Source organism: Nelusetta ayraudi, unplaced genomic scaffold (assembly GCF_046127955.1).
Source record: "Nelusetta ayraudi isolate G7.1 ecotype Tasmania unplaced genomic scaffold, CSIRO-AGI_Nayr_v1 ptg000334l, whole genome shotgun sequence".
NCBI classification, from domain to species: Eukaryota; Metazoa; Chordata; class Actinopteri; order Tetraodontiformes; family Monacanthidae; genus Nelusetta; species Nelusetta ayraudi.
The window spans coordinates 142501-159807 of record NW_027466378.1 but is presented as its reverse complement, the minus strand read 5'-3'; the positions used below and the strand labels follow the sequence as shown (position 1 = coordinate 159807).

The following is a 17307-nucleotide window of genomic DNA, read 5'->3' as shown; positions in this document are numbered from 1 at the left end:
ACCAAAAGTAATGGAGCCGCCGCAATGCAGGAGGTCAATGTCACGTTTAATGGATGGAGGAGAAGAAGGAGAGGGAGAGGAGGAGGAGGACGGGTGGCGCTGTGGCGGCGCTGTGCTTAATGGAGAACGTCAGCGAGGATCTTAATATAGGGAAGCTAAAAATACAGAGGATACGGGCTAACCTTGCACCGCCGCCACCGCTGCCGCCGCTTGGCCGGGATTTCAGTGGTCAAATCTATCAGCAGGAAGTGGCGGCTGCCAGCTGCCCTTGAAAGCAACGGGAGAAGAAGAAGAAGAAGAAGAAGAAGAAGAAGAAGAAGAAGAAAGACAGGAAGTGCCAGCGAGCCTCGCGCGGATGCGTTATAAGAACTGGCCTCGGTTTCCAGTGGCCGTTTGAGGTACTGCAGTCAAAAAGACCAAAGCATTTCTCCCCCACGAGACTGCAATGCAAAAATAAACGCCTGTAAAAGGGTTGACAAGGACGACCTTTGACCTGGAACAACGACGATGAATGAATAATAATAAATATTCCGACTGAAGATCGTAAAGACCGGGACTTTTAACAGTCAGGGTTCTGGTCCGACTCAGCGTGGCGTCACGTGAGGTGCTGCTGTCTCTCAGCTCGCTCTGATTGGCTGACACGCCCCTAATGCATCGAGTGACTTCACACATTGGATGTCTGGTTAGCGGCTCCACTGAAGTGAATGGAGCCTAAAGAGAGATGGGGGTTTTGTTTTCACCCTCAATTTCCAGGAGCAGCAGCAAATCTCGCAGAGCAACGCCGGCCTCGGTCTCACGAAGCAACTCTCTCCTGAGCAGACCCCTCCCCCCCCCCCCCCCCCCCCCCATTTCCCTAACACGATCCTATACAGATGAACAAGTGAAATAACTCCAGAGGATTTAGGGAAAGCCTCCATCTGCTCCGTCAGATTATACAGAAGCAGCGAAAGAGGAGCGAGGAAAAGAAGAAAAAAAAGAAAAAAAGAAAGAAAGAAAGAGGGGATTATAAATGCCAGCGAGTCGGTCGGTGGGTCGCTGGACGCAGGAGGTCTCAGCCTTCTTTCCCAGGTCGGCCCGCTGATCCGGGACCAGCTGAGCGCTGAACCCACGCTGCCATTTTGCATGACTTCACAAATCCAGCCGCTGACCTTCACCCGAGCGCTTTGACAAAAGCCACGGCGCCTCCTCTCACTCCGGCGAGGAGATTCCTGGTCCTCCAGCGAGCGAGCGAGCGAGGGATGAGCCGAGGAGGCGGATCAATGGACACGACGGAGGGAGGAGGAAGAGAAGAGTCTTCCTCTGCCACCAGGCTTCTGATGAGAACTCTGGCTGAGGACACTGCGGTGTTTCTTTATTCCATACATTAATTCCATCATTTCATGCTTGTTCTATTTATTTTACTCTATTATTCTTTTTCTCTTGTGTATGTCTTCTTCTCACACGACCCCACTGCCCTCTACTGCCCTCTACTGCCCTCTACTGCCCTCTTTCTCAGACTCCAAATGACTAAAATACTAATTTAAAAAAAAATAAAATAAAATAAAAAGCACTTTGGACTGGATCTTGTTAAGATGGATGAGCCTGGTTTCTTGCAGAGCGATTGAGCAGAACTTGGAGGCGTATTTAAATTCCTACACGACGCGCCGCTCACGTTAATGTTTGTTGTCCTCCGTCAACATTCCAGCCGACCCGACAGCGAAGCTGCGTCGACCTCCACCTTAAAACACTCACTTGGGATGAACGCAGCATGCTTCTCTCCGCCGGCCACCATACCGACGCTCCGCTCCTCGAGGCGCCAACCTGCCGGGATTGACTCCGCCTCCCCGTGCGAGTCCTCCCCCCGACCCTGCAGAGTGAAGGATGAGTCTCCCCGTGTGGTCGCGTCTCACTTGCCGCTGTTTTCAATACGGCGCTCGGGGCGTCCTCGGGTGATTTGGGCTGGAAGAAGACGAAGCTGTTTGGCTTCCTGACAGAACGGTGTGAAAGTATGAGCGAGTGGAGAAGCGGCAGGGACACCTCCTTATCTTTCTGCGGGGCTGCGAGCGAGAGCGTTGCCTTCCTCCCTCCGCTTCACTTCGTCCTTTGTCCCCGCGTGTTTGTCAGACAACTGATCATCCACCGGCAGCAGACCAGGACGCATTGAGATTAGCGGGGGGGTGTGGGGGATAAAAGAAAGAAGAGAAAAACCCGAAGACGTCAGCGATGTGATTGTCACTACCTCGAATCTCAAAGTTAGATTGGAAGCGGAGCAACAAAAAAAAAAAAAAAAAAGGACTCAGCGGCGCATGGGATGGAAATTTAAGAGCAAAATGTATTTTACAACGTTGTGACCTCAACCAAACCTGCTGTTCTGAGAGGTTCTGTTGCTAACGCAAAGCAACATTTAGCTGATTTGCTGAGCAATTTGGGTAAGAGCAGTAATAATGTTTCCTGTTATTTTTATATTGAAATAAATATGGAATCGCTGCGGTTGAAGGCTGCAAACACAGGGGGTTCTGTCTCTTAAGAAAAATATAATAATAATAATAATAAAAAAAAGAACAGCAGATGCATCAAAATGTTCCTGCAGAGTGGCGTGGCTTTTTTTTTTTTTTTCATCCTAATGAGATTTAATTTGCCGAACTCCAGATGATGAAACGAGTCTTGCGCGCAGCGCGGCGCCGAGGCTGAATACTAAACCTGCCGCTCAGCCTCGACACGGCGCCACTGTGAGCAGAATCTCAAAGTAAAGGCGGCGGCGGCGGCGGCGGCGGCGGCGGCGGCAAACACCCGCATTCCTGCAGGAAACTATGATCTGGCGGTGCGTGCCAGACAGAAAGTCAAGGTGATCTTCGCTCTCACATGACTTCCCCCTCGCAAGCAGAGAAGAGAAAAGAGGAGGGAAAAAAAAAAAAAAAGGAGGATTTGACATTCAGGTGGAAACGCAGCGGCGCTGGCAGGCGAGGCAGCAGGACTGTCAACAAGTGGAGGCTGTGCCACTTCAAAGCTCCAGCATTCCAGGCCAGAGCGCAGCGCGTTAGCGCCCAAGAACACCGTGCAGTAAAAGATCCCATCAGCGATTCCCCCCCCCACCACCACCACCACCAAGTGGTCACTTTCGGTACTACAACCAAAAATCCAAAAATGTGCCCCAAAAGCATTTTTTCTCCCCCATCGTACAAAAATAACCGGCTGTAAAAACGGCTGACAGGACGACCTTTGACCTGACACACACGGTTTCGATGTTGATTTTTGCCCAGAAAGTCTCCAGGAATGAGTTTATTCCAGCTGTGATGTTGCGTCTGGTGTGCTGGGTCCATCATGTGAGAAACAGGGGCATGATGGGAAGCAACACTCGTGCACAGCTCGCTCACTACTGAGCTCGTGAGCAGCCCTCTCCAAACATTCCGCACGTGGTCTCTCTCTTAGCGGGAAATGGAAAGGAAATCAAAGGAAAGTGGACGAAACGAACATCCCAAAGTGAAAAATGAAGACCTGAAACCTTCGGAGGCGGAGGCGGCGGCGGCGGCGGCGGCGGCGGCGCTGTAGTGGCAGAGGGTCGGACATCTTCTCGGGATGAAAGACGCTCCAAGGAAAATCAATAGTGGAATCAGTGAGCGCGGCTTGAGATTCCTTCCCGTGTCCTAATCCCTCATCCGTCTTCCTCCCCCGGGGTTGGAACCTGGAGCTGTCACCCCGACAGGCCGCGCCCCCGTCGCACGCCGCTTTGTTTCGCCTCGCATTTCCCACTTCGCCACTTTATTTTGCCAAGATTGCTTCCTGCAAGGTCATTACTCTCCATTCACCCCCCCCACCCCCCCTGCATCGACGCTGCCGCTGCCGCTGCTGCTGCCGCCGCTGCTGCTGCTACTTCTTGGCTGCAAAGTCAAAATCAATAGCCAGCCAGCGCTGAGTGGCCGGGCCTCTAATACCCTGAGAACAACACCTGCCAAAATATTTACGCCTGCGTTGAGTGGAAGATGCGGCGGGAGGCCGAGGGGCCCGGGAGACGGCGCCCGCGGCCGCTGGCGTTCCTGTTTTTAACCTCCCACGCTGCTGGAGCAGGCTGATTATATTTAGAGGATGTGACACATCCGCTCCTGCTAAGCTGCGGTGGAAATGCATTTATGTACTTGCACTGAGGAATCAATAACCAATCAGCTTCTTCTTAGTTGTGGCATAATGGAGGGTGGCGGCCCCTGCAGGCAGCACCTTTACGGGAGTCCTGTTATTGCCCAAGCAATTGGACGTCTTTTTCCGCGTTGCACAACGAGTCAGGAAAAATGACCACCTGGCACCTTTCTGTGCGGCTCCACTTTGTCCGCGTTGCTGGGCGGAAAGCAGCTGTTTGGACTTTACTCCACCCTTCTACGTCACAAGTTGAGCTGATTCTCGCAGTGAAGCCAAACGTGTTTGAGGCCTCTCTGGATGAGAGCTCGCTGCCAACTTCATGTATAATATATATATATACATATATATAGCATCTGGAATATGCTAATTAGTGTCTATATATACTATGTAGGTACTCGCGGTGCCAAGGTACAACATGTTAAAATACAGTAACAGAGTGCTGTCATGTAATAGTAATAAACTTGTAGTAATGTAATAGTCGACATCTCCATGAAGACTGCAGTGAAATGAGTTCTGTGCTTCTTCCGACTCCTTTTCCCAGCATTCCGCTCTCTGGATGTTTGTTTTCTTTGAGCGCTAAGGCTTGTATTGTGTTTCTCTTGTTTCGGTTACGTTTTCCGCTGGCCAATCACAAGGCAGTGGGCTTTTCCTTCCTCTCACCTCTTTGCCAGAGTTTGGACACAGTTTTAGCGGTCAGGTGTTTTGTAGAAGTCTTCAAGTGCTGCTAGTTATATATAATTGTGTATATATAATAATCTGACTGGATGCTCTTCTCGTCCGCAGACTTGTTTTTATCACCGGCCCTGATTTCCGAAAGAAACATTATTTTTTTTCACGGAGCCCTGAAAGCAATAAAAGCTTGATTTATCACGCATATATATTTTTTGGCTCTTTGACTCTGTTCCATGTCACATTTGGCCCGTTAAATATGTGGAATGTGTAAACTTTGGATTTCTTTTTACCCAAATTTGGCAGCCAGTTTTCTTGTTTCCATTACTCCAAGCCCCTCCTCCTCCTCCTCCTCCTCCTCCTCCCCCACCTCCTCCTCTGGACAGAGTGTCGAGGGGGTCGGGGGACTTGAGCGACGCTAAATCATTGCTTCACGCACTCACGACACACGTTTGTGTTTGGAAGCGTGAATATTATTGATGTGCCAGCAAATCAGCTCGTTTGGAACGGGGCCGTCTGTGCCTGTCCTCCTCTGATTGTCCTGTTTACTTAACGGGGAGAGTAATGAAAGTTGGGGAGTGCCAGGAACAGGGTTGTTGAGGAGGTGTCGGGTGGGGTGGGGTTGGGGGGGGGGGGCAGTTCAGACATGATGAAGCGATAGAGCAGCGGTGGGGGCCAGCAGCAACAGTGAGGCTGAGGATTCCTGCCACAGGTGCCGGGGGCCCGACTGGCCTCGGGGCGGGGGGGGGGGGGGGAGGCCACAGCCCTCGAAGGGGTGAGGGGGTGGGGCTGGTGTTGCCCCTTCGGCCAGATGGAACAAACAGCCGCCGCTAATCTCTGGTCGTCTGTGTCGCCCTGCAGGCCGGCGTGTGTTGGCTTTTTGCAGTCGGGGCATATTGATGCTTTGACCTCCTGACTTGATAAACTCCTCTGCACTCCATCCTGGCTGGCTGGGCAAACAAAGGCAAGGAGACACAGAGAGCGCGTGCGTGTGTGCGTGTGTGTGTGTGTGTGTGTGTGTGTGTGTGTGTGTGTGTGTGTCGGGAGGCGAGGGGAGGGGTGGGGGAGGGGAGGATGGGTGCTGTGTGTGACTTTGTGTTGCAGGCTTTTTGGTATTCTGGCGGGCGAAGGTCCCATTGTGCCGGTGTCACATGACCGCGGGAGGTGATGGGAGGCTGAGCAGGCGGCGGCGGCGGCGGCGGCGGCGGTGGCGGCGGCGGCGTTGGGCGGGGCCCCCCGGTGGTGGTTAACATGCAGACGAGCCGTTTAATGAGACGGAGAAGTTCACCAGAGGTCAAATGGTGTGTGATAAGTCAGTGTCACATTAAGTCAGCACGTGTGTGTGTGTGTGTGTGTGTGTGTGTGTGTGTGTGTGTGTGTGGGAGTGGGAGTGGCCTGCTCGCAGCTGCAGCTGGACTGTCGGCAGGTTCTGCCCCAAAAATCTTTCCGTCCTCGGCGGCAAAAACATCAATCAGACGAGAGATCAGCGGCGGCAGAAGCCAACGACCAACAAAGAACGAGTGAATAAAGAGGGCAGGAACGCAGGGTGGGCGGGGGCGGGGGGGGCGGTGGTGGCCCTGGTTGTTTGAGGACAATCGATTGTGTATGGAATGTGTTTCATTTTATTGATATGCCCCCCCCGGGGAGGTAAATGCCAGCGTGGCCCGTGCCTGTAGACGTCTGCCTGCCGGACAATTGATTGGTCTGGCATTTGATCCCCTGGCTCACGGTGAAGGATGGGGGCGAGGGAGTCATGGCAGCGCCCTTCCCCTCCCCCAGACCCCCCCCACCCCACCCCACCCCCTCCCATCATTTACCCGTCCCTTCTGCCCACTTTATATCCCTCACTGTCTTGTTCTCGGGCGCCTCTTTAAAAAGCCCCGGTGAGGTGAGGTGGCTGCTTTATGAGCTTTAAAGGGCTCTATTGTGCTAAAAGCCACATAAATGGCTGACACCCGTATTAAGGGGCCGCCCATCAGCTGGCCACACTGCCCACCCACCCCCCCCACCCCCTCCTCTAGCTCTCATCTCCCTGCGTAATAAAGAAACATTAAAGTAATGCGGCAAGCAGCCCTTCATTTGCTAAGTAACCCGAGCAGCGCCCGGCCACTCCTCTCTCTCTCTCTCTCTCTCTCTCTCATACTCTCTACCTCTCTCTACCTCTCTCTCTCTCTCTCTCTCTCTCTCTTCATATTTCACGTGAGACGCTTCTTTAATGACGCACAAACAGCGAGGGGACGGCGGCGCGGTGCAGGGAGAACGATTGGATCACGTATTTTAATTGCAGACTTTTAATAAGACACTGGGTTCCCGTGATTTCTGAATTCCCTTCTGCGGTCAGTGGATTTATAAAGGGGTGCAGACACATCGGCACATAAAACACTCCACTGCATCAGGGGGAGATATGAGAGCTGTAATTGGATATGTGTGGATTAATTTGCTCGGCGAAATGCACCATCAGGCCATAAAAAGAGCCTGAAGCTGGCGGCGCCGGTGCTGTCGGTGGCCTGCACTGCCACCATGTGGTGAGAAAGGGGGGCGGGAGACCAGAGACGTTTCCCTAAGAGGGTCCAGGGCAGACCTGGGCAGAGTACGGCCCCGCGGGCCACATCCGGGATCCGCAGATTATTTTCTGTTACTATCGTGTTATTACAGTGTTGGCTGAGTCGTGACGGGTCTGATAAAAATTGCCTCAGAGTCCGAGACGAGACAGAGACCCTTGTCAGTGGTCTGGAGACCAAGACCAACCTCCAGGACTGCAACACGGGTTAGGGTTGTCATCAAATGTCTCTCTTTGAGTGTTTCCCCAAGAACAAAACCAAGGCCAATCATCAGGTCAGACATACATGTTGTAAAAAGAAAGATACTGTCCATCAGTCAGCAGAGATATGACTTGGGATGGTGTAGTGTGGAAGTGTGAGGCCTCGTGTCAGATTATCCCCCACTGGCCACCGTCGACTGTAGTTCCGCCCCTGATAAAAGGGTCAACACAGTTCACCGCTGGTTCGTTTTGAAGCGTGTCAGCTTCTCTCCTCCTGGATACTCTATTTATTATCGTTGTTATTATTGTTATTTATCTCCTCTCTTCACACGGCGGAATTCATTGAGGACGAGAAACTATTTGGGAAAGGCGGAGAGATTTCAAAAAAAAAAAAAAAAAAAAAAAAAAGACTAATCACATTTGTGCTCGTGAGCCTGTGAAAACCTGAGTGCCTCTTTAGCGTCACAAAAACTCCCATTTCCTGCCGAGCTGGAGCTGCAGCTCAGCGGGATGGAATGCGGAGTGGGAGAGAGTCGCTGCTATCACCGTCACCTCCCCTCCACAAATTTATGAAGACGTTTCTTTGGCGCGCGCTTCATAAACGTCAGCGTTATAATCCCCGCTAATCCACGCCGAGAGGGTGATGGAGGATGTATGTGACAGCCATGACTGTGTGCCTTCCCCCCCGGCGGACCGCAGGGGCTTTTCTCTCCTCCTTCCAATGCAGAAAGAATGTTTCTGCGTGCTTTCAGGAGGAGCGGCACATCAATTTGAATAATGCGGCTGAACTCCGCGAGATTGTGTCCCCCGTGCCCTTTCGCAATATTAGAATAGCACAGACGTATGAAATCACGCTCAGCCTCTTCAGGATGTCATTTTATGCTCCGCTACTTTTCGGTCTGAAAGTGTTTGAGACTGTAAGACAAGAGTGAAATTGGACATAGTCGAGTGTGACCTGCGTTTTTGAACAGGGTTTTTTTTTCCCCTAATTTGTTGCGATCCAAAATTTAAAAATAATTAAAATAATAATAATTTAAATGAATGAATGTTTGACAAGTACGTAATTTGTCAAGCGGAACCATTTGTCAGCGGTATGTTTTTATAGTCGGAGTATTTTGAGCGCTGTACCAACATGGCGGTCCGCGTCAATTCTCTGAGTCCGAAGGCATAAAACTGGTCCACAGTGTTCAACTGTCACACGTCAGTGTCTTGATATTCACAATCGGGGGAATGGACGTGTCTAAATAGAGGTGAGTCGATGACTTTGTCCAGTGAATGACCTTGTTTTACAGCACGTTGTACGTTACATGCTAATGTGTTGCTAGCTGGCTTGCCACAGTTCCGGTCAACTCTATGACGCTGTCTGTCTGAGGTACTACAGGTACAACTGACAGCCACCCAGCCAGGAGACTTACTATGATTTATTTGATGTAGATTTTTGAATATCATCAAGTGGAACCGAAAGATTGGTTTTTGTTTCCCCTGAGATTCTAGTGCATCTATAATTTAATCAAGTTAATATAAACCATTTGTCACACACAGTTTTGTGCAAAACCAATTTTTTTATTTTTTTTATTTTTTTTATTTTTATTATTTTTCCAAGATATTCGCCAGGGTTTGCAAGTCCACATTTCATAATAAAGCCTTGGTTTTTTTTATCTTTTTTTTTTTTTTTTCTACTGAACGATGAAAATAGTAGGAAATGCTCCTGGACCCCCTGCTAACTTCGCAGGGAGCATTTGTGTCTTCTACAGCAATGTTTCTTTGATTTGATTTGAATTTATTTTGAACTTAAAACATATTAAGTTAAAAATCCCACCCCTTTTCCCCGCACCCAGGTGTCCGACAACATTCCTCTTCCTTCAAGACTGATTAAATGAAAAAATACTACATCTACGACTTCTTGGCCCGCTTTGGTTTTGATTGTCGTCTTGTCCCTGTCGCCCCTCCAGCAGGTCTGAAAGCAGCAGAAAAGATGTTTGTCGTGAGGCCGAGCTGGCGCTTCCGGCCTGCCGGTGCAGTGACTTCCGCCATCTGCCGTCGAGTGCGGCGCCTCCATAAACTAGCGTCTCTTCAGAAGGTCCCAGCCATGCCTCCAAACAAGCTCCACAACCTGCTTTACCCCTTCAGCCAGCTGGAGCCGTACCTGGACAGGTGCCCTGTTGAAACAACCTTTCTATTCGCTGCATTTATAGCACGATTGTAACCTTCTCATCCACTCCAACGTCACGTTCCAGGTCTGTGGATCGGACCCAGTTCCAGCTCTTCCACCCCAGCGTGGAGGACATGGTGAAAGCAGAGAAGCTCTTCTGCGGCTCCACGTCTCATCGCATCGACTACTACGTGTCTGCAGAGCGTATGGAACACGCTCCTGCTCTCAAGCAGCCAGAGGTTGGTACCGTTGTTGTCGCAAGGGAATGCAGGTACTACCTGAAAAATGAGAATATCCAGTAAAAGTTGTTTTATTTTGGCAATTTAACATCAAAGATGAAAGCAAATTGACGTCTCAAGCCGTCCCTCGTTGTAACTTTGCTGGTTAAGATTTTCAGCTTATTGAAACCACAAACCCACAAACTCAGAACATTATATTTTTTTAAGCTGCAAGACCTGATCAGCACAATCCAAAGAAATAAAAACCTGAAATATATTGATTTGCATATTGTTCCTTTATATAATATGTCACATTCACCTTTTAAGTTGAATTGCAGAAATACAACAACCTTTTCAGGATATTCTCATTTTTCTGGGTACTGCCTGTATATGCATGTAGTGGAAGTGGAATGACTCCCTCTAGTGGTTGGATAAATGATCAGCAGATTCCATGGATGCTGCACCGCTGAGATACTGGCAGGTCTGAAACAGTTCAGCGTTGATATAGTAATGAAGTGTTTGCACAGCTTGGCCTTGAAGGCACCTGTCCATATTCTGCTGTCTTGAACTTCCTCCTCTCTGACTGGGAGGACGTACGCCGAGCGGACGTGCGGGGAGAACGGTGCTGGCACGCCGAGGTGCTCTCGCCACTCTCCCACCGCTTCCCCTCCAAGTTTAAGTGCAGCAGCAGTGCTGAGAGTTCCGTCAGCCTCCATCCATCATCCACCAGACCTCAGCGTCCAGGAGATGGAGGAGCCCGAGTGCCGCGTCCTCCTCCTCCCATCACTCATTTGTATTATTGGGGAGTGATGAAACATTTGAGAAGTGATGAAGTGCGAGTGCGGGAGGGAAGTTCTCACTCAGCGGAAAACCTGGCCAGCAAAGACAAATGTTGCTCATTTGTGTTGTTGTTGTTGTTGTTTCAGGTGTGTTTCATTGGCCGGAGCAACGTTGGCAAGTCGTCGCTCATCAAGACTCTGTTCTCTCTGACGCCGGAGGTCCAGGTCCGAGTCTCCAAAACACCGGTCAGTCGTTCTTGCAGAGTTGCATCACATTTCACCCTGCACAGAATTGTTCGCGTCAACATTGGGAGGCAAGTAGGGAAGAAGAAGCAACGTCAGGCTTCCAAGTTGACCATTTGTCTTCTTACAAGGAGCAATAAAGTGCTGGTGCTGGAAGAGCAGACTGTGCTTGTGTCCATCAGTGAAATTAAGAAAAATATCAAAAACGGAAGAAAAAAAAAACAAGAAAAATGAAATTGCAAATAGTTAAACTTTCAGAAACCCACCGAGGTCAAATTGAACAAACCGTTATGGGCGTTTAGTTTGAAGTGTATTGACTCTGAGGCTCAGAAACCCCTGATTGGTCCGTCTGCCGATCTCATGTCCTTCTGTGACTCTTCTGTTTCTGTTTCTTTCACTGTTTTCTTGTCTTTGTTTTTTGTTTTTTTTTGTTTTTTATTTTATTTCATTGTTGTTTACATGTTTGACATAAGTAAACAAAGGAAATAAATAAATGTTTTCCCACTGGCCAGGGTCACACCAAGAAGATGAACTTCTTCCGTGTGGGCAGAGCCTTCACCCTGGTGGACATGCCGGGCTACGGCCACCGAGCGCCCCGCGACTTTGTGGACATGGTGGAGCCGTACCTTCACAGCAGGAAGAAGTGTGTGTGTGTGTGTGTGTGTGTGTGTGTGTGTGTGTGTGTGTGTGTGTGTGTGTGTGTGTGTGTGTGTGTGTGTGTGTGTGTGTGTGTGACGGATGTGGTGCTAATCCCCTGGCAGAGTTCAGCTTGACTCCTCCATCCTGGGGAGTGGTGTTGGGCCTCCTGGAGCTGAAACTCCGCCAGGAGGCCCAACAGCCGTCATCCCGGTGTCAGAGGGAGACACGCAGCCCGTTGGCGATCATCTGATCTGCCTGCGCGCGGCTGATTCTCACCGTTTATCCATCCTCGCTCATTTCTCTTTTTCTTTTGCAATAAATCAGTGAGGTTTAATGGCCAGCCAGATGACGCCAGGCTGGGCCTCGCGCTGCCAACGCGCTAATGGGCCGACAGGCTAAAGGATGGAGTCAGTTTGTCCAGGAAGAAAGTGAATAAAAGTGATTTAAAACAGAGTGAGAGTATTAAGGAGACATAAACACCAGATCCTGAAACAACGTCTGGCTCAAGATGACAATCAAGCGCTTGTCTCCGCCACCAGGTGGTGCTGTTTGGTCGTCAGCAGCCGTCGCTTGTGTCTTGCTGAAGCCTGGTGTGTGTGTGTGTGTGTGTGTGTGTGGTGTGTGGTGTGTGTGGTGTGTGTGTGTGTGTGTGTGCTTGGCAGCCTGGTGAGGACCTTCCTGCTGGTGGACGGCAGCGTGGGGCTGCAGAGGGCCGACATGGTCGCCATGGAGATGTGCGAGGAGATCAGACGGCCGTATGTGGTGAGACACACACACACACACACACACACACACACACTGAAAACCAGAGGTGGGAAGTAGCAAAGTACAAATACTTTGTTACTGTGCTTCAGTACGTGTATGCAGTATCTGTACTTGACTTACTGGGTAGTTCTTGCCCTGACAACTTCTTTTTCCTTTGACTCTGTGTATTTGTACACAGACGTGTGTACTCGCTACTCCTCTACACTGCTGGTTGCTTTGGTGCTCAGAGGGAAGCAGCGCGTGGTCTGTGCGCTTCTGGCGCCCCCTGCAGGTTGGACAGGTTTTGTCAGTGGGTTTGTACAGTGGGTGATGTCTGAGACACAGGAGGATTATTTAGTGTCGCTGCACTTTGGGGTCAAAGTTCAGCACAGAGACAAATGCACATGTAGGAGATACCTCTGGTTATTGTTATTACACATGCGTAACAACCAATGTGTTGTTTTGTTCATTGGGGGAAAGAAAAAATTTGTGTACTTGAGTAAAGGAGTTGAGCCAGTACTTTACATACACAAGTACACAAGTATCCGTGCCATTACTTCAGGACACAGTCTAGAGACTTTATAAGTGGAGGCTTTTTTTTTTTCTTTTTTTTTTTCCACTTTTCACAAAAGGTGGATGAGGCCGTCAGAGAAGAAGCAGAAGAAGAAGAAGAAGAAGAAGACCTTTATTGATCCCACAATGGGGAAATTTGCATAATTACAGCAACAACAAAAAAAGAAAAAGAAATTGGCTCCAGTGCAAGAGGTGAAGAATTACAGTATATTCACTGAAGATAGAGACAAGAAGGAAGTGGAGGCTCCACTAACACAGTGACGTGCAGTTCTGCTGAGTGGCAGCCAGGAGGCTGCAACTCAAATATCCAATCCAAGCAAAGTCATTCTTCCTCAACACGGAGGCAGAAGCTGTGTGGTGGCGCTGATGAGGTCCGACCTCCTCCTCCTCATCCTTCTTCCCAGCCCTCCTGGTTTTATGTCCACAGGGAATTAATGCTGAGCGTTCTCACTCAGCTATTTAAAAGCTGCTGTCTCCTGCGGAGAGGCGGCCAGCTCAGACCCTGTAATGAAGTGCAGCCACTCATCGCTCAATTATTCATGCTCCCTGGGTTATTTAACACTCTGATCATTATTAAGGCCGGCGACAGTGCGGCACTTAGCGGAGATGAAGGGTCTGTCCTGGGGGGGGGGAGCTTGAGCTGCTGTGGCGTGAGCAGCTTCCTGCTTTATTGCTAAGTAAAGTCTTGGCTGTGGCACCTCAGCGCACCTCCACTGGTCCTGCTGAACTCTGACCCGCTGCCATCATCCAGGATGGACCTTCATCCAGGATGGACCTTCATCCAGGATGGACCTTCCAGAAGGTTCAGTCCAGGGCTCTCCTGGGGCCTTTCTGAGTGGAGTTTGCAGGTTCTCCATGTGTCTGCTGCCTTCTCCAGGTTCTCTCAGTGTCTCCAGGTTCTCCAGCTTCCTCACACTCTCCAGAAAACACGCATGTGAGGTGAACTGGGAACTGTAGGTGTGTGTGTGTGTGTGAGAGAGAGTGAGTGTGATGGTTGTGTGTCTCTAAGTGTCCCTAGCAAAGTGTCCTCTGGTCCAGGGTGTCACCCTGCCTTCACCCAGTGGTTGCTGGGAGAGGCTCCAGTAGACCCTGAGAGCAGCAGGAAGCTGGTGGATGGATGGATGGATGGATGGATGGTGGATGGATGGATGGAAGGATGGATGGGTGGGTGGGTGGATGGATGGATGGATGGATCTAGTAGAAGTTCTCATATTTGAACGTTCACAATTTCCAAGTAGAAAAGAAATTCTCTCCCCCCCTCCCTCTCTCCCCCTCTCTCCCTCTCCCCCTCCCCCTCCCCCCCTCTCTCTCTCCCTCTCTCTTGCAGGTGGTGGTGACCAAGATCGATAAATGCGGCCACGGACCCCTGCTTGCGAACCTGTTGAACCTGCAGGGGGCGCTAAAAGCACAGACCGCTTGCTGCTTCCCTCAGCCGCTGCTGGTCAGGTGAGATGGAAGACTTGTCGTAGTTTGACATTTTCAAACTCCAGCCGTCCTTGACTTGCGACAAAGATCAAGTGAGAGAAAATCCCGGCTGTCTGCTTGACGTCCGCAGATGTTTTTTTTCAGCGAAGCTCTGCTCACGCGTTGTGCAACTGGCCCATCTCCAGCAGAGAGGGCGCCAACTCCCAAACTAACATCCTGCACGTTCCCTACCGAGTCTGTCCTTGTCTGTGCGTCCTGCAGCTCCCTGCACTTCATGGGGATCTACCTGCTGAGGTGTTTCATCGCTCACGTCACAGGAAGTGTTCAGTTAGCCGACACGGCGCCGAGGTGACGCAGGTCCGAGGATCCCGACCCAGAGTGCCTGTGATCTGCCTGCTGTTCCTCCAGCACACCGAGGTCCGAGGATCCCGGTGGCTCTTTTGAGTCCTGCTCGGGTTCAGTGTTCCCAGTTTCAGAGCGCTGGACTTGCTAATCCTTACCTGAGACCCTTGTACCCCCCCCCCCCCGGGCCGGACTTTAAAGAGTCACTGAGAAACTCCAGCTGTCCATCGACTCGCCATCATAAAGGCCTGCGCTGACCCAGACGTGACGAGAGAATGTTGGAATTCTCTTCAAGCAATAAAAAAAGAAAGACTTTTATCTGCCGATGGTGACTCTGGTCCAGTTCTTGTTGCAACGGTGGAACAAAAGAATGATCTTTCGTCTGAGCCATAAAGCTAGAACGTAAGCGTCCTTTATCAGGATGCCTTTAAGTTGCAGGCCACGCCCCATTCTTCCAACTGTAGAACTCGACAGTCAGTACATGGAGGAGTCTGAGGACTGCTGTCTGTGTGTGAACAGAACTGCCAGCATCAAAGCAGCAGTCGGCTTTAGATCACCCAGCTTCACTTCCCAGCGAGGCGAGGTGGCAAACAGCCTCTTGGAAGAGAATATACTGGGGGTTTTTATTCCCTTCATTTTTTTTAAGACTTACAGGCACTCCCCCCCGCCCCCCCCAACAATTGGAATATCCAATAAAAGTTGTTTTATTTTGGCAGTTTAACACCAAAGATGAAAGCAACACATTTCATTGAGCCATTCCACGCAAACTGACGTCTCAAGCACTTCCTTGTTGTAACTTTGCTGATTAAGATTTTCAGCTTATTAAAACCACAAAGCCACAAACTCAGAACATTATTATAAAATTTGAGGGGTTTTTTTTGTTTGTTTTTTTAAGCTGCAAGACCTGATCAGCAAAATGCAAAGAAATAAAAACTTGAAATATATTGATTTGCATATTATTCCTTCATATAATATGTCACATTCACCTGTTAAGCTGAATTGCAGAAATACGACAACCTTTTCAGGAGGTTCTAATGTTCTGGGTACTACCTGCACGTTCTACTGCAGTCGCCCCTTAACAAGCAAGTTTGAACCTGACGAACCGAACGTCTGCGTTTTCCACTTCAAGGTCCTGTTGTGGCGGTGAAGTCACAGAAAAAAACAAAACAAAAAAACAACAATAATAACGACAATGAAATGCAGAAAAAACAAACCAGCACCAGTCTGTAAAATCACAACAGAGCTGCAAAACATAAAGTCATCAGGTTTTTTTTGTTTTTATGGAAGCTGGAGCACCACAGGTCAAGGTTAATTATTGCTCGCAAAATCTAAATGTCTACACACACACACACACACACACACACACACACACACACACACACACACACACACACACACACACACACACACACACACACACACACACACACCTGTTTCCTCCCAGTCATGTCGCCGTGCAGTTTTCCCGACAAATCTTATCACCTTTGCCTGATTTTTTTTTCTTTTTTTTTTTTTTTCTTTTTTTTAAAAGACTGGAGCCGGACCAAAGTACCCACCTATAAGATCAGATGCTAATCTGCAATAAGATGCGCGCAGAGATAAGGCGCCGCGACGTGACACAACACTGCAGCAAATACTCCTTCACACGTCAAGCGCAAGGAGAAAAGATGCGTAAAAAGGTTTAGTGCGGCCCGTGTGAAGGCCACGTCGTCAGATGGACGGGACGATAAGAGGCGGATGGACAGATAAGACGCTGATAAGAGGCGGAGGTGAAGAGCTACCACCAGTGTGAGCTGCGCGCCGCAGGAGCGACGCCCCCCCGCCCGCTACCTCGGCAGCGAGGTCAACCATGAAGGAAAATGTTGACGTGAACGGTGGAAGTGATTCGTCTTCCTCGCTCTGACAGTTGTGCACCGCTTGGTCGGCAGAGGGGGAGTTGTTGTTTGTTTGTTTGTTTGTTTGTGTCACGGAAAAAAGGAAAGAAGCTGGCGTTGCAACTGCTGATACACTTGTCTGTCTAAAAGGTCCAGTGTGTCGTGCTTGGCTGGATTTATGATTTATGTCTTGATAGAAGCTCAACATGCTGCCCATGAACACATTAATAAAAGTCTATACTCGGAATTATACGGAATTTGGGCTCTCATCTAACATGTACACATCATATATCTTACATATATATGTATACATATTCTTATGCCGACATATATAATCCAAACCCCCCAAAAAATCTGGAACGTTGTGTTATTTCCCTGTTGTAAACGACGCTCCTTGGAATGAAGTCAGATGTGTGTGTCCAGCCTGTTGATTCCTCTGTGACGTGCTGCCACTCTGGTGAGGACCATGCAGCTGTGGGGTGAGCGGCAGAGCTCCGTGTCTGGGCTGCACAGCTTCTTCTTCTTCTTCTTCTTCTTCTTCTTCTTCTTCTTCTTCTTCCGCCGCTGTTGCCATTGTGCTGCTGTCGACTACACCTGCACTGGAACCTGAACATGTGGAGGAACACCTTTCATCATGTACCGTATATATAAGGCTGCCTTAAAGAAATTACACACCTGCACCTTTAACTTTTTTCATTTTATTCATCACTGTTAAATATGCAGTGGCCTCATTATGTATATATGTATATATATATTTTTTTTTTTTACCTATGTTTTG

At 49.5% G+C, this 17307-nt stretch overlaps 1 protein-coding gene across 2 annotated transcripts; it reads left to right on the top strand.

Moving 5' to 3' along the window:
• Positions 1-8650: 8650 nt before the first annotated feature.
• Positions 8651-14728, top strand: gtpbp8 (GTP binding protein 8). 2 transcript variants are annotated; one of them, XM_076017385.1, is made up of 8 exons: positions 8651-8790; positions 9496-9694; positions 9778-9931; positions 10837-10935; positions 11445-11575; positions 12234-12333; positions 14216-14334; positions 14575-14728. In XM_076017385.1, the coding sequence occupies exons 2-8, from the start codon at positions 9516-9518 to the stop codon at positions 14663-14665; spliced, it is 873 nt and encodes a 290-aa protein (XP_075873500.1). In that variant the 5' UTR covers positions 8651-8790; positions 9496-9515; the 3' UTR covers positions 14666-14728. The 2 variants fall into 2 exon arrangements, with proteins under 2 accessions (XP_075873500.1, XP_075873499.1); XM_076017384.1 differs by having other exon boundaries at positions 9493-9694; positions 14575-14726.
• The last annotated feature ends 2579 nt before the right edge of the window (positions 14729-17307 follow it).